The sequence below is a fragment of the Lipomyces tetrasporus genome, assembly GCF_029532465.1.
Source record: "Lipomyces tetrasporus strain NRRL Y-64009 chromosome Unknown POJ06scaffold_7, whole genome shotgun sequence".
NCBI classification, from domain to species: Eukaryota; Fungi; Ascomycota; class Lipomycetes; order Lipomycetales; family Lipomycetaceae; genus Lipomyces; species Lipomyces tetrasporus.
In genome coordinates, this window is record NW_026611602.1 from 446,591 (window position 1) to 469,105 (window position 22,515).

Consider the following 22,515-nt stretch of genomic DNA (forward strand, 5'->3'; position numbering starts at 1 on the left):
CGCAGAAACCGTCGTAGGTATATCCCCTCCTGAGCGCCATGGTTTGGTTCCAGTCAATCCGTTTGGATCATAGTGTCATAGAGATGATAGGCCAAGAACAGGATCCGACATTCTTGCTGAGGGCATCGCAATCAATTGCTGACGTAGGTAACCTGAGTGCCCACTTACGAATGCATCTCGTGCACATATCCACTGCCAAGTAAGCACCTTTTTATTATTGCATCAAGAGTAACAAAGATCGACATACGCCTATAAGTAAAAGATCTAAATCCTAACCGATTCCCAATTCTATGCTAGAATAACCAAACAAATAATATCTATTCGAACCATCTCTGCAGCTATATTTCTAGTGGCTCCTTCCTCGCGCTCGCGCTGTCGCGAATCAACCGTTGTAGGAATATCCCTTCTCCACGAGTCCACCATTGTCGCTGCGCAAACCTATTAACCTTCTAGCCCATCCGAATCCGCCATTAATGAACGCGTGCAAATAGGGCACACGTCTTCGCGAGACCGCGAGCACGTAGACCATAACCATTACTGTGAAAATCAACGCAAACATGCCGAACGGCCCAAGCGTATCCGCGCCGCCTCCTTTTGAACCGGCCTTAGCACACGCATGCGGAGTTCGAGCTTCAAAAAAGTATGCACACTCATTTACTTGTCCGACAAAGTTCAGTGCAATATGTGATAACAACTCACGGTCACATGCTAGCGTGATGATGGATGATTTTCTTAGATTCGGGGCCGATGGGCATGGCGAGCCGCCCATGTATTCCAGGACTAGTCGTCGCCCGCGGAAAATAGGATGTGAAGAAGCCTCGCCTATTGAAAACTGTTCGCCAGACTCGGACGTATAGTACGCCGAGACGTTCCGAGGATCGGCAATACCAGAGAACTTGCCTCCAGCTCCAAGCACTGGCGCGCATATGTTCATTGTGAAATTGTGGCCGTAGTCATGGCCGCGGACGTGGAAGTCAGATCTAGAGGTCCGTTAATTCTGTCCACACCCGGATATGGTTGCAAAGTATATCAAATCATACTCATCGACATCCTTGACTCTCGTCAACCCACGAAGATCAAAGAAGTTTCCTGTATGCGGAGCAATCGCAGTGCACTCCTGCAAGTCATCTGTAGTAGTCTCAGCATTCTTGTCCGAGGAATGCTGTTGCTTGTTCTTATCCGGAACAGTAGCACGCTTTTGAACTTGGAGATCAGCTGCAACACCAGCCGCCGAGGTTGGGGTTGTCAATATCACCAGGGCATATAACATGGTGCTAATTCCGAGAAGTCGAATGTTTAAGGCGTGCATTGTGAACTGTATGATTCAGCGTGAATAAGCGTGAGATGAGACCCTATGAAATCTAGACTAGGTTCGCCGCGCGTAGTGCATTTGTGTCGAGCGGCGAGAAATAAAAGAATGAGCTATCAAGCTGCGAGAATGAGCTAGTCTGCCGTGTAGACGGACACGGTGGAGTTGATACAATATGGCTACACCCCAGCGGTAGCTGGAGCACTAACAAAACGACGAACCGGGTCGATTGGAGGCACGCGAACGACCAAATAATACGTTCCAATTCAGTGCACGGCAGCCCTAATTCAGGCCGATACCGAGCAGTATATGCCAAAGGATGAGAATATGTTCTTGAGCGGAACAGGCTAGCCGATAATGAAGGATGCAGCACAGCAGCTGGCAACCAAAGGACCACTTGTTGTCTGCTCCGGGCTGCGCAGCCAAAACGACGCATCTTCAAGTGTCCCAGCAAACCGCAGCTAAACGCGCTCACCGCTAACCATGTAAAGTTCTATGCACTATCCTCTGTTGGGACTAGACTATGCGGCGATTTGTGCACTAGAACTTCTTTATTTAGAGTGGCCCTTTTCAATCGGACACATAGCAAAAAAACCATTGGGACGTTACACGCTATTCTACTTCATTTCACTCCGATTGGAGCTTATAACCAAAAGAGAAATAGCGTATGTAATCCCAATAATTTTGTTAAAGTTCAATTCAAGTTGAGATCTTGCTTCCCTTGTAACCAAAACCAGTGACAACTAATGAGATCTGCAACCACATAGTGCGTCTCTATTTGCCTACGTAATTTGTTCAGCTCAGGTATTTGTCATGTTATCTTCTCTTAACTATATTACCACCCGTTTTATGACCAAAGTGCCGCCACCAAGGGATCAACATCTCGATCGGCGAGTAAAGAATTGCCGCATATCATATCCATCACCACATAAGAAATTATTCATACTACTGATCTTCAAAGTATCACGAAGTCCCGCGGCTGGCTTGTAGGTCAGTTGATGGAGATCGACATTCGATTTGGGCCGATATGACTATCAGTGGCTAGTCGCGCTACACTGTGATTGGATTACCTGACTGTCGAGCTGGTGATCGGATCTATATATGGCAATCCTCACTCTCACGGGAACGATCCGTATACTAAATATTTGCGCAAGTTACGCAGGCAACAATATCAAGGCTTACGATCTCAAACTATAATAGTGGATAGTAACATATTAGAGGTAACTCCCGATGAGTAGCACCTAATCAACACTATAAAACAAAACTAGACAACCTGAGATACACAACAAATGAACGAGCAAAACCGAAGATAAATCGAAACATTCCCAGGATTTGCACAACTCGCATACACAAAATTTACAGTAGCATAAACCAGCATGAAACTCCGCGTGCTATCGATATAGACAAACTCCTCTTTTTTCGTTCACCTCCCATGTACTTTGCTAAACAATCCAAAATAGCACGCGTGATAGTTAACCGTATATTATTCTCCAGGTAATGGCCCGCTGACGAAATACCGCCTTGGGTCAAGTGACGAGACGTCCGCGCTCTTAGCCTCGCCCTCCAGTAAAATTTCCGCCATGACCTTCCCTGTTCCCGGAGCATTATTGATCCCCCAACAACTATGTCCACTTGCCATGTAAAGATTCTGTGAGTTCGTAGGGCCTATTAAGGGGCCAGACGTGGATGGCACATCAACTACTGGCAGATAGCATGCTTGCCGCCGGGTAATCCTACCGCCTTGTAACTCCTTGCTGACTATGCCGGCGTATTTGACCAGTTCCTCACATCGCTCCTTCAGAACTTCGACGTCGTCGGTAGTATCGGGAACTTCGACATAATTGTCCCCCTCACCGCAGATATAGACTTCCTCTCTGCGGGCGTATATTTCGGGTGATATGTACTTCCCTTTGGCAAGTTTAAGCTCGGTGAACAACGCATATGCAGATACAGGTCGAGACGGAGTGATGGTGATGGAGTGTGCACGTAGACCGGACACGGGGCATGTGGGGAGAAGTCGCGAAGTCCAGGGACCGACAGTGATGACAATTTTATCGCCCTTCAGGATATACGACTGCCCATCCGCAGAGGCTGTTGACTCGGACGAAACTGACTCTGCGGATGAGCCGGCGGGAGCGTAAACCACTGATTCGACGGCATTACCTTTGGGCGAGTAATTTAGCTTCTGGACTTTACCCAGCACCAGATTGACAGCACCGGATTCCTGCGCCCGTCGTAGCATGAACATTGTGAACTTGTATGGATGGACCTGAGCTGTCGAATCTATTCCCGAAAGGGATGACCAGCTCTCCATGATGTCAGACCGGACCCAGTCTAAGTCATCCGGAAGACCTATATCGATCGGTTTCTTTTTGGACACCCGAGCTGTTTTGGATAGATTGCCTTCCAGTGAGACCGTCTGCAGCCGTCGGTACGCCCATTCGTCGGCACCGTTGTATTGGTCCGCAAGCTCCTCGTGGAGCTGAAATGAGAGCGGAACAAGTTGTGACGGGAACGCCCATAGAGCAAGCAAACCACCGGCCTTTCCGCTGGCACCGCTCGCAGGTCTAGTGGATTCTATTATTGTAATTTTGTGGGTTTTGGATGAGAACTGTGGATGTCGTGTGAGGTAGTAGGCTGTGCAGACGCCTATAATGCCGGCTCCTATTGCGACAATTAGCTCCCATTATTGGCAGGATCAATTATCGCCCTCAGCTGCAATCTCACGGATTCAGCCAAACGCAACTACAATCCATCATGGATATCAGATAATACATACCGACTATGATGATGTGCGTTCGCCCATCGTCTGAGGGCGCTGACGACGGCATTCCGGGATTGTTGGAGGGTACCGCCTTCGCGGTTGACGCAGACGGCCGCGACAAATTTTGTGTCGTCGATAGCTACGGCCGTAGCACGATGACCTTAACTAAGACGTATATGCCGGCGGACTAACGAGTCGGCAAGACTGAATTCGATGTGTGCTCGACCAGATGCGGACTGGAAGATGCAAAATTGCGAACGGAGAAGGCGATTAGAGGGACAGTAAGGTCACTTTAGTGTCAAGCATGCAAGACCAAGACCAGGATCACGTCGAAGAGGATCTTAGGATACGAGCGGAGGCGCTGGCTGGGAAAACCACAAATAAGAGGCAGAATAGGTTGTGCTGAACAGTAGACCAAGGTCCGTGGACGAAAACGTGATGGACAGTGGTCCAGTGCTACGAGTGGGCAGTGGAATGGTTGGCAGGAGGCAGAAAAGCAACAGGGTCGAAGGCGCGCCGGCGACTCGCGCTACAATCCAAAGACAAGACTCAGAAATGTGGTGTGACCACCAGCCACGCCCGCGCCGCACCCTACCCGCCCCAGGTCCAGCCACACACACGGAACTTACGTAACTAGCCCCCACAAAGAGCTTTCGTTTGCTCGCACACACTATAAATTATTAAATAGACCTCTGGCCTCTCATCTGTAGCTATTTTACAAAATCATCGCACAGTGCGTGCTGCTACGCCGACTTGGTGGCCGGTTACATTCAGATGACGCAATTGCAACGGCAGTGGAGTGACAGCGGGCAAGATGGCCTGACCGCGGCTGCCATCATAGTACATCACTGCCGAGGACGAGACCGAATGTGTGTGGCAACAACGCGAACCTCACCTCAACGGTTTTTCAATCCTCACGCGTACCTCGCATTTCCCAGCAGGACCTGCTCCGTCCTCCTCCTTGTGATGATCGAGATCAGAGCAATTAAAGGTGAAAATCATGTAATTGGACATTAACTCTCTGTGCCTGCTGGCATCAGAAACAGTCTCACACCCAGTAAAACAAACAAATGCCATTACACCGGAACGCCTTGAAAAGTCCCTCGCTATATATGTAGCCATTTTGCAGCTATCATGCTTCCCATCGGCCCACTCGAGTCCTATCGAACATAGTCCGGCAATACAGATGGCAATCACTTCTTCAGGCGGTAGCTTCCACTCACGAACTCGAGCTTCTCTTCAGCGACCATCACCGTTAGAAAGTCGCGAAGTTCATCGACGCTGCGTGAGTAGCCAACTTCTTTTGGAATCAGCATCTTCAAGAACGATTGTATTCGATCGATCGGCAGCGCCGGTATGTTTGTCAGCATACCATTGACGTATGACCTTTTAATAGTTAGCTAATATACAAGCTGGACGGCACCAGTAACATACCAGTAAATGCGCATTTCCTCGGTGGCTTTCTCTTCGGCAGTCTGGACGGACGACTCGGCCGCATCATCGAGTAACACTATTTGCAATACGGCGATTAGTATGCACTTATCAGATACCGAGTCATCATACTTTTCTTCTTGCGCTCCTCAGCACGTTCGAGAAGGATATACTTATCCTTGCAAGTCTCGTCCTCCTTTAATACATCGTTTTTGATCCAGAAGCCGAGCGCTCGCCGTGTCATTGCCTCATCCAGGTTCAATCGCGCCATAAGTTCATTCAGAGTATATGTAGCTAACGCGCGTCAAGACTGTTCTATGAAACATGTATCATGGCATACATACGCTTGTCCTGGAACAGGTAAATCATCGATGCGCGATCGGGCGAAACTGTGAAGTCCAAAGTGCGGTCTTCCAACTCCAAGGTCACGTCAACCGTACCAAGCCGCTTCAACCACGTAAGTTTCCGAGCAGACTTCAGAATAGAAAACTTGGCGGAATAGCGATTCAGTTGCCTAGTCATTGTGTTAGCAAAATTCCATGTGATCTATGTACAGATTCGGACTTACTCTTCAATGACAGGTGGTAACACAAGATCCTCGTCACGGAAAGCGGGCCAAAACAACCTTGACAGCATACTAGCATGCACAATACCGGCTACAGGATAAGTGCCAGGCGCTACCGTCGTTGGATCATGAATGTTCGAATCCACCCGTTTACTTTCCAAAATGTCTTTGACCATCACGTCACTGTTGTGCAGATCGGATTCACCAAACAGAAGCTTGAGTAGCTCCAGATGCATCATCTCTCTGTCAATTTCATAATTCTTGAGCTCTAGGAGTCGGTTTGCCAATACCACTACAATCTCCTTGACAAACACTTCCTTGTTATCGTACAGTGACAGCAAAGAGCCAATGAAATCTGACGATCGCTTGTTTCTAAAGTCAGGTGCGGCATCAACGGGATCCGGAACCCAGTTCATGTTAAAGTAGTCATTATCGTCGACTGCATCAGCATTTTGAGCACCAGATGCAGCAGCAAGCTCTTTGCCCAGTTCGGAAAGATCGCCCGTATTCGCATCCTCCACTTCGAGCATTCCATAAACAATACACTTGACAGTATCTTCTCGGTCCCGTAAATATCGGCGAATTGGACGGGACACTTTATCTAACAACACCCCTCGTGGTTCTAGCAGTCTGAAAACCTTGATTGTTGACATGTAGAACGAAATGATGTCCGATGTATTGGCTCCACAATGTAGAAGTCGAGCATGGCAAGCATTCTGAAACGCCGTAACAAGCTGCGCGCGGTGTTCTTGCGTTCGCAAACACATCTTGAGATATTCAAGGGCCGGTATTGAGTCTGGAAAGTAGATAACCATATCAAACGCTTCCTTAATACTGGAAAATATTAGTACACGCAATCAAAACCTCGCGAATCGAACGTACCCTAGTTTCACGAGACTTTCTGTAGCTAATTCGAAGAGCCGTGCTTCAAGCAATTCATCTCTTCGAATTAGGGTAGCGATACATCGAGATATGGGTCCATATATCAGATCCTTCAACTCCACCATTAAGGACTCCTGGCGCTCTTCTTGCTCCCAGATCCTTGCATATTGCCGTGACACGTACCGCGGTATAAATGTGTGGTAGACGTCGGCCACAATGCGCTCCATGCGGTCCTGCACTCCTAAAATATCTATTTGCTGTCTGATCCCAGTCAAGAATGCCAGACGCTTGGGCTCATCTTCTTCTCTATCAACAATCTGCTGCTCCTCGTTCCTGCCGCAGGCTGCTAGCTGATGCTCGACAAGCAAATGTGCCATTAACTGAAACTCATGGTCAGACAATGCGATATCTATCATTGCATTGAGTGAATGTCGGAACCGTATCCGTGCCAGCATATCCTCTTTGTTAGAGTTCTCAGCGTACAAGAAGGATATGGGAAACATGTAGTGGTGCAACGCGTCGCATAACGTTGATAGAACTCTTCTCACACTATTGCCAATCGAAATAGGGTCAGACATAATTCCAGGAATGTCGGGACTCTTAATTGCGCGTAGTCCATGCAATGCAAAATGCGAACGCACGGAATCTAGCGAGTGTGAGCCATTTCACCTTGACTAACTATTCCCGCGCATACCGATATACCAATTCAGAAGCCGATCCAAAAGATTTCTCTGCCGTAGCCTTGCAGCTGCAGCCAGGATTGTACTTCCCGGAGAACGCAGCAGTGCCTGAGGCATCATCCAGCTCGTGACAAGCTGCCAGTCAGACGCAGTCGCACGCGCAGCTTCAGCGTCATTTTGAAGCAATTGTCCGTCACCCCGTCGATCTGAGGCCTGGAAAACAATGTCGTATAGCAACCCCTTGGACGCTAACCACGGATTCACCGGTCGACTCATGTGTGATCTGTTGTGGTCTTGGATCAATTGCTCAAATCCAGACTGTCGACATAGACGAGATTGTTTTGTTTTTCCCAGCACGTGAGTGCGGGATGACTCCGGCTAGCCAACGTACGTACGGCACTGATACCGCACAGCACGTGATGGGACTAACTCCGGAGCGGCTGCGCTCAGGGTCAAGGGTTTTTTCTGGACATAGGAACCGCATCTCCCACTTTGAAATTGGGGAACTCTTTCAACTGGTCCATCCAGGGGAAATTGTGCCGTGAGTTGCTGGCGCTCAACTGGGCCACAATTCTCAAATCTAGCCCCCCACCCAGTTTTATCACGTACATATAACAATCAGAGGTACTAGACACGAGAGATTCGCGTACCGGCTTAGTGCCGGCGTGTTAGGACAATGAACCACCATTCGCTCCAGCAACAGCAGCAGTCGCAGAATGGGAGTGCGACACCTACCCGTTCGGGTTCCGGTACTGGATCTAACTTCCTGTCGCGACGGATACATATCAAGAATAACGGCAAGCGGTCACTCACCGGCGGTGATAGCAGTAATAGCAGCACGCAGAGTCTGCCGTCGCAGCAACAGGCACGACCTGCCACATTGCATCGATCGAGCACAGCGTTGTCTGCGACCTCAAGTACTGGGTCAGTCACGGACGACGGCAGACCATCTCCTACTACGTCGAGGACCTATTTGGGACTGGGACCTAGCGCTAGTGTATCGTCGCAGAGATCAGCAAGCAGTCAGGCGACCGTCAAGCTGAGCAGCCTTGAGTACCCGATGAGTCCAGCTAGTGGGTACTCCGTTGATACGGGCGATGATGTACAGAGTCGATACAGCACGCAATCACGGGGAGCGAGGTCGAGTATTGCGAGCGTTGCGACTACGGATTTCATTCTTGAGAAGCCAAAGAACGATGCTACGGTCGATAGGATGTTCCAAGAATTAATGGTGCGCTGGCTATCGCCATGGTCAGGGATACAGGCTTACGAATTTAGAATAAACGCGATTTTAAGTCACTTCCACAGCAGGCAAGGCAACAAATGCTCAGTTATTCGACAGCAAAGAAGTGGATGCTAATCCGCCAAGACGCGCTGACGGAATCAAAGAACATGCGACGAAAGAGTACTTCGAGGGAGAGCGAAAACTCTCCGGAATGGTATGTTCGCAAAATCATGGAGCAAGCTATCTCGTCGAAGCAACTGGGCAATCTGTGGGTGTGTCTTCGCACGGAACCGATAGGCTGGGTACGACAATTCATGGATGCTCAGGGCCAGTTAGCGCTGTGTACGGCAATTTCACATATCAATATGCGATATTCACGGAACACTGAACTCAACATCGAACTTGAATATGAATATGTCAAATGCCTAAAGGCACTACTCAATCTTGAAGATGCAGCAGACGAAGCGCTTCGATCAACCAGGTGTATTCCAGCTTTGATTGGATCTATAATATCTCCGCGATTAGCTACCCGACGATTGGTGACAGATATCCTTACTTTCCTTGCGCACTGGGCCAGCCCGTATGGGCACACGCAGGTAATCAACGCATTTGATCAACTGAAAGCACACTTGAACGAACAAGGCCGCTTCGACGCATGGATCAATACAGTTGAAAGTACCCTCAAGGGCCGTGGCAAGATGGGCTCACTTGTGGGTGCCAGTGAAGAAGTCCGTGCCGGTGGTGTTGGCTCAGAAAGTCTCTTGATGGAATACAGTGTCGCGACACTCTTTCTTTTCAATATTCTCGCACAAGGCTCAGAGGATATTAAGATTCGGGTTCACATCCGTGCGCAGCTTAAAGCGAGCGGCTTACCGCGCCTGTTCCAGGTCATGCAGCAATTCAACTATGAGCTTATCAACGAACAAATACAACAATATGACGACGCTGCAGCTCTTGATTATGAAGATCTTATGGAGCGGCAGCAGGAGGATGAGATCCGTGATTTGGACGATCCTGTTGAAATTGCTGAAGATATTTGGAGACGTGTGCGAGGCACACCGTCCGAAGATTTTTTTATATCGTCCATGCAGCATTTACTTCTCGTCCGGGATGACATGAGCGATGATCGAGCAAACGCGTACAAGTTGATCGATGGCATATTGTCATACGTTGTCATGGACAGGATTTTACCAGATCGTGATCTCCGTTCGACCCTGCAATATAGTATTCAGGAGATCATGACTAAGATGCATTCCGACGATCAAGCTCGCCGAGCCATTTTGGAAGCGATTGAGGCCAATAAGCGTACAGAAACTGCGGTCGCGGAACGTGACGAGATGGCACGCCAGGTTGCTCTTGGCGCCGACGGCATGGTCGCGAAACTCAAAAAAGAAGTGTCGGAGCAATCTGAGATCATTGCATTACAACGACGAACTAACAATTCACTGCGGCACGAACTCGAGGAGTTGAGAAGGTCGCACATGAACCACCTTCAGGACTATGAGATCGAGACCCGTGAGCTGTACATGCTGCTGCAGGAAGCTGAGTTTCCCGCCGCATATGGGCAGGCATCCGAGCGGAATAAACTCAAAGTGGATGACCGAAAAGCTGTGCTCGAAAAGCTCGAGGCGCAATTGGCAGCGAAGGAAATTGAGTACAGTAAAGAAGGCAGGGTGTGGGATGCACGAACCGAGATATCACCGCGGTTGCGTCAATTGCGAGAAAGAATGGACGCTATCAAACGCGAAGGGGTTGAGCGAGAGTATTTTCAGACTGTGGCCAGTAATGCTCTGCTCGGAAGTTCTCGCGGGCGGGAGAGCTATGTAATGTCGCATTCGCATTCGCATTCACAGTCGGCACAGAGCCACACTTCGTACCATTCTCAGGCGTCCTCTTTTTCGCCGTCTATTAAGGAAGAGTCTACAGATAACTCGAGTCGCACGAGTTACGGAGATGAAGAAGACGGTTCGGCAAATGTTGAGCAGAAGGCTCGCGTGGTCACGATCACTCGACCTCGTGGTCCACGCAAGCCACTACCTAGAGACTCAGCCATTATCAAGTACGCTTCAGCTGCTTATCTCGCGGAGCTCACGAAGAAGGTCAAGAAGATTGATGACAGCGATGACGAAAAGGATGAGAATGATACTGTGAATTACGTGTCGGATGCCTCGCCTATGGCGCGACAGATTGGCAATATATCTGCGGGCGGATCGATACCACATTCTGAATCTACGTCTGATATATTGTCATTGCACCAGCCGGCATATGGAGGGGGAGCGGTGCTGCTTTCAGACCGTCACGATACGGGGCAGTTGTCAACAGCATCGCTGGGTACGATTAATCCATCTTACGAATTTGGATCGGCCCAGTCCACTGCCACCGTGTCTCTACCCGGGGACATTGCGACCGATTCCGCTCGGAGGGAATCAATCCAGTTTGCACCACAGCATCTCATTGCAGGCTCTGTCAACCCAATTACTGGTTCCGAGGCAGCTTCTGGAGCTGCTACATCACCACAGGCTAATATTTTTAAGTCAGCGCAATCTCCTGCTTCATCGGGCGTGGCTATGGACGCATCTGCATTACCATCTGCTTTACCAGCGGCTAGTACAGCGGGTTCAGCATTCACGCAAACTGTCAGCACCGATGTGAAGCTTGCACCAGCTGAGAATCAGGTGGCCCAATCTGATGAAGTAGCAGTGCCACCACCACCACCTCCTCCCCCTCCACCTATATCAGCAAACCTCACTTTCAAATCAGATGATGCACCACCACCACCACCAGCACCACCACCACCACCACTTCCTGGCAATCTCAGATTTTCACCCTCACCGTCACCGCCCCCGCCTCCCCCACTTCCTACGAACCTACAATTTGGATCTGGTGAGATAGCAGCTCCCCCTCCTCCTGCGCCACCACTTCCAGGAGATCTTGAAAACGCAGCTGGAGTGCCGCCGCCACCCCCGCCACCTCCACCACCTCCGCCACCTCCGCCACCTCTTCCCGCCAATCTAACAGTTGCTAATGGTGCGCCACCTCCACCTCCGCCGCCTCCCCTACCCGGGGCCATACCATCTGCACCAGCGATGCCGTCTCCAGGCATTGGTAAGATTGTTCCAAAAGCACTGTCACCGACGCCTACGCCAGAGCCAATCATTCGGTCGAGGAAAAAGCTCAAGCCTATGCATTGGGAGAAACTCGATGCGATCGAGTACACATTCTGGGCTGTCAAAGACGACGAGGAAGAACAAGAAGACGAAGGAGAGGCCGACGACGAAATCGAGCAAGACGACGCGAATCGCAGCGCGCAGGATTTCACGGAGGATGTAAAAGCAAATCGGAAATCCAAGACGAAGCAGAACCGCAAGAGCACTCGGGCTGGTATATACGGCGTCTTGCGTTCAAACGGCATTTTCGATGAAGTCGAGCGGATTTTCGCGGCTAAGGAGGTCAAGAAGCTTGGTCCTGGCTCGCGTAAGGCGACGGAGGAGAAGAAGTCATTTATTTCTCGCGATTTGGCGCAGCAATTTGAGATTAATCTGCATACGTATGCGAACTTGGCTGTGGAAGAAATGATTTCGAAGATATTGAGGTGCGATCGGGACGTCATGAATAATATCAACGTGCTTGAATTTTTGGCGAAGGACGATCTTGTCCGGATACCTGACTCTGTGGTGAGTTTCGCCTGTAAGTTTAGTTGCAATAGATTCTAACGACTTAGTCTCGAAATCTGTTGCCGTATAGCACTATGTGGGGCGATTCTATGGAGAAGAAGTCACGGGAGAAAGATACGTCGGAACTCACCCGAGCAGACCAGGTGTACCTTGAACTTTGCTTCAATCTGCAAGCGTACTGGAAATCCCGCATGCGCGCTCTTCTACTCACTCGCAATCTTGAACGAGACTACGACGAGCTGCTGAGTAAACTCAAACTAATGGACTGTGCCAGTGAAGCGATTAGAAACTCACGAAACTTGAAGGACTTACTGGATATTATCCTGGCAGTAGGAAATTACATGAATGATTCCACCAAACAGGCTACAGGGTTCAAAGTTGGTACTTTGCAGCGTCTGGCGTTTACGAAGGACGAGCAGAATACGATGACGTTCTTGCATTACGTGGAGAAGATTGTACGGACTTCGTTTGAGCATCTGGACGCGTTCACCGATGATCTGAAGGACGTTGTTTTGGCCTCTAAGTGTATGTCTGTACCTGTTTGGGCTCTGCTCCGAGTAGCTAACATTAGTAGTATCGGTGGAGCAAGTACAGGCAGACTGTCGACAATTTATTCAGACCATAAAGAACGTTCAGGATTCGATCGACTTTGGCAATTTGTCAGACCGGAGCATCTTCCATCCGGAAGACCGTGCGTTGAAAGTCGTCCTGCCATTTATGTCCGAAGCCCGGACAAAGAGAGAGTATCTAGAAGAACATCTGCGAAACACCATGACCACGTTCGACAATGTGCTAAAGTACTTTGGCGAAGATGTGACGGATGCAGCCTCGCGCACGAGTTTTTTCCTCAAATTCGCAAATTTCTTAGCGGATTTCCAAAAGGCGCGGAAGGAGAATTTGCAGCGGGAGGAGGAACAGCGCCTGTACGAGGCGCGCCGGAAGAATCTTCTTGATGCACAGAAAAAGGCAGTGTCAGTTGAGGACCTTGGAAGTGCCTTACCAAGCGCCCCGGAGAAGAAGGAGGGCGCCGCGGAGAATGCCGTTATGGATAATCTGTTAGCGAAGTTGCGGGCCGCGGGGCCAACGGCTGGTGATGCACGTGCGACTAGACGGCGGGCTCGTGCGGCTGCTCGGAAAGTGCAGGAGCAGCGGCGGTTGAAGGATACGGAAGAGAAGAATGATAGAGATGGGGACTACAAGTCCGAAGAAAACTCAGAACAGAAGGCAGAGGAAGCGAAGCTTAACGATGACCAGATCCCAATGGACGAAGACAAGTCCATGGAAATGCCAGCAGAGGATCTGAGTGTAGAGGAACGGAAGGAGAACTAGATGTGGATGTGTAATATTATCCGGCATGGCGGGAATGGTAAACGGAACTGGCGTGAATAATAATGTGTAATGTTTAACGACCATGACTTATGTATAATAGCATTGCCTTTGGGACTTCTGATTTCGCCATGTGCACGTTAGCGCAATACGGGAGTATGCCAAAACGTTCATGAAGATGTGAGCTGGGTTCTAGAACGTTGCGTCGACGAACGGCTTGTTGCAGGCAGAAAGCGAGGAGTGAACGTCCGGATGTGCACGAAATTGCAGCGTTTTACTTAGAAACTAACTAATGGACGGTGTGGGAAAGGTTACCTACATCAAAGCCGTAGTTGAGCAGTTTCCAGTTCCGCTGAGATCATCAAACTGTACAATCCAACAGGGTGTGCCACATAAAACAAAGTTACTTTGTGCTAAGGCTCAATCTTGAATCATTGAACCTAGCCTTCCCGTGTATGCCTTTGGGAATTGACTTCTTACTATCTTATAAGCGCATGGTAGCTTCAAGTCTTCGCACTTTTACTTTATTAGTTAATTACCAGAAGGGGCCAGATTCATTTTATTCGTGCTTGTCCGTCAGTACGAGGCCGCCAGACGGATTTCCTGCAGTTTGTCTTCTGCGGTTCAATGGTTGGGAGTTCCCCCACCCGCACTAGAACAAAAATGGTAACGCCCGGAAGTCCGAATAGGTGTTGGATTAGAGGGTTTCGTGGCATTTGGCCAATTTTCGGAGGTCGGCGTGTGATAGCAGCTCCACAGGTGCCTACTACTTTTCTCCGCGTTCTGCCTGCTTGCTTCGCAAGTCCCCTGTCTTCTTGGTTCTGCTGCTTTTCCTGCTTCTGCTCATTTGCATCTCGCACATAAGTACTATTTGCAAGTCGATCGTCCTACTTCGCCGTTGTAACCTTCCGTGTCCGATGCTCCGTCCAATGTAACGCCACCATCTTAGATTCCCTGTACAGATTCTTCCCAATTGATTAGCGTTGATCAACCTACGTCTAATTAGCTATGCCTTCTTCCGGTGTTTCCTCTGCTGCCGCGGCCGGCCGTCGTAACGCCGCCTCTACCACGCGTCAGCAAGAACTGGAGGAGGAAGACGACGACGAATTCGATTATATCGACGAGCACGACATTGACCCAGAGGAAGACGAATCTGACGATGCCACCAATGCAAACTCCACAAAGCCAGAATTTTCCGCAGGAGACACTGACAGGCAGTCCTCCGCAAATACTGTGAATACAATGCCGATTCAAAAACGGCGGCGAGTTACTCGTGCCTGTGATGAATGTCAGTAATGGTGGTGGAATTCGTTTTCGTCAGATCTTGCTAATAAATTTGTGAAGGTCGCCGAAAGAAGATAAAGTGTGACGGAAAGCAACCGTGTACGCACTGTACAGTATATAGCTACGGTATACTCTACCTTCTATTTGCATTTTCGCGACTAACAGGCATCCAGAATGCACGTACGACCAACCGTCGAACCGGCGCCGAAATCCAGCCCCGTTCTACATCCATCAGCTCGAGTCGCGGTTACAGCTGTCGAACGCTGTCCTACAGGCCCTAATTCCCGGAGTAGACATCTACAAGTCAGGCTTTGACGTTTCGCGTTTTCTCAGCCAACTTAAGGGCAATGCCAAGTCCGCGCTGACGGAAACCGCGACTGCCGCGTTAGAGGCTGCGAATGCTCAGATGCCAACGTCATCTTCTACCGCCGCTGTCTCGACCTCTAGCAATTCCGCTGTAGCTTCTACAAGTTCGGCAAAGGCATTGTCGCCTCAGGACAAGGACACGAATATTGAGTCTATGGTAGTGTCACTTGGCCGGCTGGACGTCGACGAGACCGGACATCTCGACTACGTTGGTCATTCGTCCGGTCGCGCGTTCCTGCAACATGTCCGCGCACATTTCCTAAATGATCATCCCGATGCTATTCCTGCAGACCTTCCCAAGACGTCTGTATTTTACTACTTCCCGCAAGGCAACAATAATAGTGCCAGCAATGCCGGACTAGCCGATTCGCCGTCCGATTACCACTACTACCAGCAGATGGCAGAGTTCAAAATCATCCTTCCCACAAAAGAAGTAGCCATGCGTCTCATTAACGCAGTCTGGGACCAAGCCTGCGTGGTCATCCGGTTTGGTCATCGACCGACAATGCAGCGCCGACTGGACGAGTTGTATGCTACCGATCCTGACGACTATACGCCAGCCCAAATTAGCTTTTTACCACTGGTCTATTGCTTCCTGGCCGTCGGCGTGCTCTTCACCCAGGATATGCAAGGTGAGGAGCACAAAGATGTCGGCGAAGGATACAAGTACTTTGTGGCTGCCCGGAAAATGATCGATATTACCGAAGCGAGGGATACGGATGCCATTCAAGCTGTCATCCTCATGATCATGTTCCTGCAGAGCACAGCGCGCTTGTCAACGTGTTACTCATATATCGGTATCGCGCTACGTGCCGCGCTGAGATTGGGTTTACATCGCAAGGTGGCGTATAACTTTAGCCCGGTTGAGGCCGAAGTCCGCAAACGTGTGTTTTGGACAATCAGGAAGATGGATATTCATATTTCGGCTATGCTCGGCTTGCCGCGATGTATTGATGAGAACGACATTGACCAAGAGCAGCCGCTTGAAATTGACGATGAGTACATTACCGAGACCGGCATTCTCCCACACCCTCTTGGTGTCGTTACGCAGCCGTTGGTTGCCAACGTACATACCCGGCTCATGGCAATTCTGTCACATATTGTTGAAGACATCTATCCGATCAAGCCGCGCACGCCGGTTGCACAGCCGGGGACGTCTGCCGTGAACTGTGTCAGTTACGTCAAAGTCGTTGAGTTAGAGAACGATCTCCAGCACTGGCTAGATTCGTTACCGTTTGAACTCCGACCCGGTATAGAACCTCCGAAGAAATGGTACCAAGCAAACAGACTGTTAAACATGTCGTTCTGCTATGTCAAGATTATTCTCTACCGGCCGTTTATACACTACGTCGGGCAAAAATACAAGGACAAGATGACTGACGAGCGGCCTTATGCATGCGCTGCGAATTGCATTTCAACGTCTCGGATAGTTGTACATTTGGCAGACGAATTAATCCGGTGTGATGTTTTGCGAGGCGCACATTTGTTCTCCGTGTATACTATCTTTTTCTCGACCGCTGTGTTGATTTACTACGTTCATGAAGATCCGTACAATCCCCACGTACAGGAGTTCCGGAAGGATGCAGAGCTAGGCAAAAACGTGATCAACAAGATGAAGAACAAGAGCGCGACCGCGGCGAGGACGTATGTTATGCTGTCGGGCTTATTCGAGTTGCTGAATGAACGGATGGCTGCGATAGCCAAGACAGGTACGCCGCCGGATGACTCGAAACGCAAACGGAGAAGCGCCGGTGGACAGACGGATAAGGGAGAGCCGATAAGGCTGCAGAGAAGTGCTAGTATTCCGCAGAGACCGAAGACGTCATCTTCAATCGTTCCCCATCCTCAACCGCCGCAACTGTCACCGCAATTCACTCAGACTCCCACTAATTCACAGATCGGCAGCATGGGTACGCCTGCGCTGACGGTTCCACGCGCGAACACGTTTCCCGTGATGAGTAATGATGGTGAGAATAGCCCTGCCGCGTTCGCTTCACCGCCGTCTCAAATCTTGCCCCACGCCGCCGCGTCTGGTCGCTACCAAGACTCTCTTGGCTCGCCTGGATCTCTCTCACAATCTGCAACACCAGGTTTGGATCTTTCCGAGCTCACGAGCGCGACATCGTCGAGCATCAACACAATGCTATACTTCCCTTCGCTCGGCACATCTGGCAACCAATCTGCGGTGGACAATGACTTCTCACAGATGATGAGCGACCCTGCCGTCGACCAATTGGCAATGTCGCCTCAGTCGTACGGCCACAGTGCGGACACGTCAGCGGCAATGATGGCGTACTCGGCTGGTCCAATGGATAAGCTTGAGGCACAGCTGTTTGGTAGGTTTTTGCCGCCGTACATGTACCAACAGCAGCAGTCACTGAGCGCAGCGAATGCACCGCCGCCAACAGTGCAGCCGTCGCAGGGAGGCCCGTCGTTTGATTTTGTTGTCGATATGGGCGCCGTGATTGGTGGTGGAGGTCCGTTTTTGCCGGACAATGTCGAGGACGTTGGGATTGGGTTTGGCACGCCGCTGAGTTCGGATAGTAGTGGCATCGAGCAGACGCCGGCGCCCGCTCAACTGCCGCAGCAGCTACAACTCTCACAACAACCGCAATCGCGACCCCTACAACACCAAGAGCAGCAGCAGCAGCAGCAGCAGCAGTGGGCTGTCGATGCGAATGTAATTTCACAGCAAGCCGGAATGGACACAGAGCAAGCGACACAGCAAGCTGGAATGGACACAGAGCAAGCGAGGCAGTATGCTGACACGGGATTCCTGGGCGCCATGCCGGACGATTGGGATGAATTTCTGTCGCAGCATTCAGAATTAAGTGGGCTAAAGAACCTGATGATGCACTGATTGTGTACGCACAGAGTTTGGGCGCGACATTGTATTATGTAAATATTATCTGGTGGGGACTGCAAGTGGGCACGGTTTATTGTACATTTATCTGAATAACGAGGTGTTTTGTGAGTTTATGCATATTTTAGGAATAATTAATGTCATGTTGTTGGAGATAGTAACGATACGATTGACTATAGTACACAACCTCAGAACTGATCAAACCGACTTTTTCATACCGCGCAACAGTAAGTAATGTACAACTACGGCCTCCGGGCTCGTCGTAGTCTAATCCGGCTCGTCATAATCTTGCTGTCTGCGACCACCGCCGCCGCCGCCGCCGCTTTCGTCGCTGCTGCTCTCGCTCGGCGACCCACCGTCGTCGTCGTCGTCATCGACCTCGAAATTCTCATCGTCCTCATCGTCCTCATCGTCGTCCTCATCGTCCGGCCCAGGCCTGTCGTCAACGTTGCCGTCTATTTCCCGCCACTCCTGCTCGGCTTTCAACAGCTGGCCGTCGTGGCCGTCCTGGTGCCTGTGCTTGAGTTCGTTCTTTGCCCTTCTCTCCTCGGCCATGCTGCGGTCGGCTAACCGCCACTTGCGCACGTACTCGTCAATGTCGGCGAACCTGGCCTGGTCGACCATGCCAAACTCGACTTCGTCGTCGTCTGTGCCGGCAACCGCGATCGTGAGGTTGAACGTGACCCGCGTGATGGACGAGTACGAGACCGCGTCGATGTCGTCCCTGTCGACGTACCAGACCGGTTTCTTGAACCCGAACAGCACGCCGCGGGTCGAGAAGTATAGGTAGCCGTCTTTGGTCCCCCGGTGGGCTTCGACGGCGAACGTTTGCTCGTCGTCGAGCCGCGGGATGCCGAGGTCGGCCAGGACACGGAGGAGGACGTCGCCGCCCGCGCTGCCGCCGCCGTCGGCGTAAGGGCCGGTGAACGCGCCGGCAGAGTCGGGTACCGTGAACACGATGGCGTCGGCCTTGTTCGGTGACGGGTCGCGTGGGAGGAGCAGCATCGTGTAGGACTTTGTCGCGCGGGCAGGCGTGGGCAGGTACATATACCCGGTCACGTCACGGGTCGGGACGGTGTATATTATGTCGTCGCTGTCGGTTGCGGTTGCGGTCGCGCTGGCGGGAAGGAGCACGATGCGGTCGGCGTACAGCGCGAGCGTGAGCTTCTTGCGCTGTGGGACCGAGAACGAGATACCTGGTGCGAAGACAAGCGGCGTCGTTGCTGCTGCTGCCGTCGGCAGTGGTGAGTGTTTGCGCTTTTTGGACGTCGTGGGCGGACAGAAATGCGATATCAGGCTCGCGAACACGGGTGCTGCGTCGGGGTGTGCAGCTGAATAAGATTTTTTGTTAACAAATTTTCGGGGACATTTATAGTAGTTCGTGACAAGAAATTCGTACAGATGTAAGATGCCACTGCACCGCGGACGGTCGTGTCGGCAATCGCATCCAGAAATGCGCTGGTGTCAGCCATGGTCAATTTGTCAATCGTATGGGTTATTTGACGATCCGATGACCCGCAAGGATCTCGCGGACGGTAGCGATAGAAATTGCTGACTGTGAGTGTACAATAATTGTTGCTACAAGATCAGATGCAAATCTGGCCCCGTCTGTGGAGACGGATGATGTAGCCAATGCGTTGATTGTGGGTCAGGGTTTAAGCATCTGACCGCCTAACTCTAGTTGATAGCAAAGATTACAAATTACTACATATTACCACATAAAAGTATCATACAACATTATTTGCCGAAAAGCGCCCGTCCGAAAATGTATAAATCTCACTATCGTACATCATCTAAATATTACAAAGTCTAAAGTCTATTGCGACCTAGTAGGTTTCCGCGACACCTCGTACACGAAGCTGGTACCCCAGAACTGCAAGATCTGGGCTTTGATAGCGGGAACCGCACCAAAAAAGGTGCCGGCGATCGGAAAAAGGACATAGTCGAGGCAATTGATCCATTTGCCCCGACGAGAGATGTCAACCTGTTTCAACGACTGGCGAACGATTTCGGCGGATTTGTCGGATGATTTCGATGCAATGTGAGACGACGGCGACGAGAGAGTCGTCTGGATTGACTGCAGACGAAGCTGCAGGGCCGTGGTGTGCACGCGTTCGTAGAGGACCATCTGCAATATCACGCTGAAGGCAGCGGCCTTTCGGAGATGATTGGTATAAACCAGTACTGTCGATAACAACGACGATGTTGGAACCGTTGCGGCCATGGGAATCAGCGAACACGCCAGGACATCGATGAAGTAATGTACGGGAAGAAAGTGCGCCTCGTAAAGACGATGTAGCAAGATCAGGACGCGTTTCCATGGAACCTGACCGGCGCTGTCTAATGGCGGAGGAGACGGCGATACGCTGGCTGACGTGTAAATTGCTTTCTCTGGAAGATCTAGCGACAGTTCCTCATCTTGGGCCAAAAAGTCTTGCTCAACGTACTCAAAAGACTCGGCGGTGTCGTGTCGGCCAGTAATCAGCCCGATCGTGTGACGAATAGCATATCCCGAATCTAATATTCCCCACATATGGCGGCAAGCCTGCTTAAATCGAGCCTCCGAAGACAGAAACCATCGTTGAGCAATGTTCATACTCGGGGTCGCATCGCCGTGCTCAACGTTACAATGCGACGCGGGACTGTAGACCGGGACTGTGTTCAGCCGGCCGCGAGTTCGGAAAAAGCATTTCAAATACATGTGCAGATCCTCGCCGATTGCCTCTGGACCAGTGTCCCAAAAGTCAACGTACCGGGCGAGAGTCATGGTGACCGAGTACACGGACGTGGGGGGCCGTATTTGCGATGTCTCGTACAAACCCGCTATGCCGGCTGCTGACCAAAGAATGTCTGCGCATCTGACAATAGGAGAAATATTACGCGCGTTGCGGTCAAACACAATCGGCGGGACAAACATTGTAAAGGTAGCGGTGCCGTGCTGGACACAGTGGGCTGTGACGGTTTGGAAATAACTAGCGAGAAGATGAGTGTCGGCATCCATCGTCGTGAACACGACGTTTGACTGCAGAAGGGTGCGGTATCGCCGCGACGCGGCACGGGTGGCCCACGCCAGGTTCGAGGACTTGCCTCTAGCTTCACCAGGTAAGTCTCCAGGGTGCACTGTGTACGTAACATATCGGAACAGAGGTGAGAATTCAGAGATTAGGATCGAAGCCTTTGATTCTGCGTCTTTCTCCTGGGCCTCCATGGCGAGATAAACCTAATCCCACGTTAGCACTGGTTGGCGTCAGGCATACGACACTGAAACGTACATCATATGACGACCGAGCCATGGGGTGACTAGCCAGCATGCTCAGCGTCTCTCGCAAGGTGTCGAAGCTCTCCTTGTAGTTCGGCACAAAAATGGCATGGATGGGTGCTCCCGAGTCCTCGGCGGTAATTTCGATAGTGTCTTCCATATCGTAGCTACTCACGCTGCTCTCAACGTCCTGCTCATCGCTATCACTAGAAACTTCGGACCCGCTAAGGTCGTCGACATCGGCTCTGCGAAGAGGACTTCGGGCCGGAGGAGTAGGTTTGAATAAAGGAGACGACACGGGAACAGACTTATTCGCGGCGTACTCATCCGCGGTCCTAAGCATGCCTTTCCACGTCGCGTAAATGCCATAACAGGACCGGGCCGTGTACGAGACCACGAAAACGTGGCAGACAAGGGTGAGGGCGACGAAGGCAAATGAATCGTGGCCAAACACGATAAGCGCTATGACGAGCAAAGTCGAGAGCCCGGGCGTGCACCTACACGCGTAGTTGAACGCGGACGCCAGTGTCGCAGAGACTGTGGCCGAGATTGAAAGGACGCGCATCGCGCAAGCAGATAAGCGATAAGACGCGGGGAAAGTGACGATGACGGAGGAGTCGCGGTAAAGACACGACTTTTTCCCGGCCACTGGGCGCGCGGTGCAGAGAGGCGAAAGGACGTGTTAGGACGTGTGCAAAGGAGACTATGATATGGCTTGCGGGACGTGTCATTATATATAGACGAACATAATAACGCGTTAGGGGGGGGTGCTAGCGTTGGAGGAGGCGTGGGCTGGTGTCGGGTGTTTTCCAGTTTCAGCTTATTTGATGAAGTCGTGGTCCCAGGAACGCACAGGCGCGTGCCAAACTTAACCCTCATCAGCCATG

At 50.9% G+C, this 22,515-nt stretch overlaps 7 protein-coding genes across 7 annotated transcripts; 2 read left to right on the plus strand and 5 right to left on the minus strand.

Moving 5' to 3' along the window:
* Window positions 1-382: 382 nt before the first annotated feature.
* On the minus strand, window positions 383-1,270 carry POJ06DRAFT_198936 (mannose-6-phosphate receptor binding domain-containing protein; the record flags this gene model as incomplete). Its single annotated transcript, XM_056185133.1, has 2 exons — window positions 383-980; window positions 1,041-1,270. 2 exons carry the CDS (start codon window positions 1,268-1,270, stop codon window positions 383-385), a joined length of 828 nt encoding a protein of 275 aa, XP_056042607.1.
* A 1,522-nt stretch (window positions 1,271-2,792) lies between these two features.
* On the minus strand, window positions 2,793-4,379 carry POJ06DRAFT_282273 (FAD dependent oxidoreductase; the record flags this gene model as incomplete). The annotated part of the gene is made up of 3 exons (XM_056190016.1): window positions 2,793-3,973; window positions 4,089-4,212; window positions 4,365-4,379. 3 exons carry the CDS (start codon window positions 4,377-4,379, stop codon window positions 2,793-2,795), a joined length of 1,320 nt encoding a protein of 439 aa, XP_056042608.1.
* An 887-nt stretch (window positions 4,380-5,266) lies between these two features.
* POJ06DRAFT_199421 (uncharacterized protein) lies at window positions 5,267-7,748 on the minus strand (the record flags this gene model as incomplete). Its single annotated transcript, XM_056185150.1, has 7 exons — window positions 5,267-5,459; window positions 5,508-5,583; window positions 5,637-5,798; window positions 5,849-6,018; window positions 6,073-6,903; window positions 6,952-7,597; window positions 7,646-7,748. The coding sequence occupies 7 exons, from the start codon at window positions 7,746-7,748 to the stop codon at window positions 5,267-5,269; spliced, it is 2,181 nt and encodes a 726-aa protein (XP_056042609.1).
* A 422-nt stretch (window positions 7,749-8,170) lies between these two features.
* POJ06DRAFT_256163 (uncharacterized protein) lies at window positions 8,171-14,334 on the plus strand. Its single transcript, XM_056187988.1, has 4 exons — window positions 8,171-8,862; window positions 8,910-12,530; window positions 12,578-13,055; window positions 13,105-14,334. The coding sequence occupies exons 1-4, from the start codon at window positions 8,308-8,310 to the stop codon at window positions 13,857-13,859; spliced, it is 5,409 nt and encodes a 1,802-aa protein (XP_056042610.1). The 5' UTR covers window positions 8,171-8,307; the 3' UTR covers window positions 13,860-14,334.
* A 285-nt stretch (window positions 14,335-14,619) lies between these two features.
* On the plus strand, window positions 14,620-18,536 carry POJ06DRAFT_276622 (fungal-specific transcription factor domain-containing protein). The gene is made up of 3 exons (XM_056189690.1): window positions 14,620-15,144; window positions 15,201-15,266; window positions 15,314-18,536. Exons 1-3 carry the CDS (start codon window positions 14,865-14,867, stop codon window positions 18,364-18,366), a joined length of 3,399 nt encoding a protein of 1,132 aa, XP_056042611.1. The 5' UTR covers window positions 14,620-14,864; the 3' UTR covers window positions 18,367-18,536.
* On the minus strand, window positions 18,502-20,013 carry POJ06DRAFT_129531 (uncharacterized protein). The gene is made up of 2 exons (XM_056184344.1): window positions 19,769-20,013; window positions 18,502-19,700 (listed from the first exon to the last, which is right to left on the minus strand). The coding sequence occupies exons 1-2, from the start codon at window positions 19,839-19,841 to the stop codon at window positions 18,637-18,639; spliced, it is 1,137 nt and encodes a 378-aa protein (XP_056042612.1). The 5' UTR covers window positions 19,842-20,013; the 3' UTR covers window positions 18,502-18,636.
* Window positions 20,014-22,454, minus strand: POJ06DRAFT_129559 (uncharacterized protein). Its single transcript, XM_056184345.1, has 2 exons — window positions 21,642-22,454; window positions 20,014-21,589 (listed from the first exon to the last, which is right to left on the minus strand). The coding sequence occupies exons 1-2, from the start codon at window positions 22,191-22,193 to the stop codon at window positions 20,186-20,188; spliced, it is 1,956 nt and encodes a 651-aa protein (XP_056042613.1). The 5' UTR covers window positions 22,194-22,454; the 3' UTR covers window positions 20,014-20,185.
* Between the last annotated feature and the right edge of the window lie 61 nt (window positions 22,455-22,515).

What these genes read in the sequence shown, in the direction of transcription:
- POJ06DRAFT_256163 (XM_056187988.1), top strand. Translation starts at nt 8,308, where the DNA reads ATGAACCACCATTCGCTCCAGCAACAGCAGCAGTCGCAGAATGGGAGT. An exon ending in TCCGGATACCTGACTCTGTG is followed by an intron (nt 12,531 to 12,577) that starts GTGAGTTTCGCC and finishes CTAACGACTTAG; the next exon opens with TCTCGAAATCTGTTGCCGTA. An exon ending in CGTTGTTTTGGCCTCTAAGT is followed by an intron (nt 13,056 to 13,104) that starts GTATGTCTGTAC and finishes TAACATTAGTAG; the next exon opens with TATCGGTGGAGCAAGTACAG.
- POJ06DRAFT_276622 (XM_056189690.1), top strand. Translation starts at nt 14,865, where the DNA reads ATGCCTTCTTCCGGTGTTTCCTCTGCTGCCGCGGCCGGCCGTCGTAAC. An exon ending in TACTCGTGCCTGTGATGAAT is followed by an intron (nt 15,145 to 15,200) that starts GTCAGTAATGGT and finishes AAATTTGTGAAG; the next exon opens with GTCGCCGAAAGAAGATAAAG. An exon ending in CTGTACAGTATATAGCTACG is followed by an intron (nt 15,267 to 15,313) that starts GTATACTCTACC and finishes ACAGGCATCCAG; the next exon opens with AATGCACGTACGACCAACCG.
- POJ06DRAFT_129531 (XM_056184344.1), bottom strand. Translation starts at nt 19,841, where the DNA reads ATGGCTGACACCAGCGCATTTCTGGATGCGATTGCCGACACGACCGTC. An exon ending in TGCAGTGGCATCTTACATCT is followed by an intron (nt 19,701 to 19,768) that starts GTACGAATTTCT and finishes AATCTTATTCAG; the next exon opens with CTGCACACCCCGACGCAGCA.
- POJ06DRAFT_129559 (XM_056184345.1), bottom strand. Translation starts at nt 22,193, where the DNA reads ATGCGCGTCCTTTCAATCTCGGCCACAGTCTCTGCGACACTGGCGTCC. An exon ending in TGGCTCGGTCGTCATATGAT is followed by an intron (nt 21,590 to 21,641) that starts GTACGTTTCAGT and finishes ACGTGGGATTAG; the next exon opens with GTTTATCTCGCCATGGAGGC.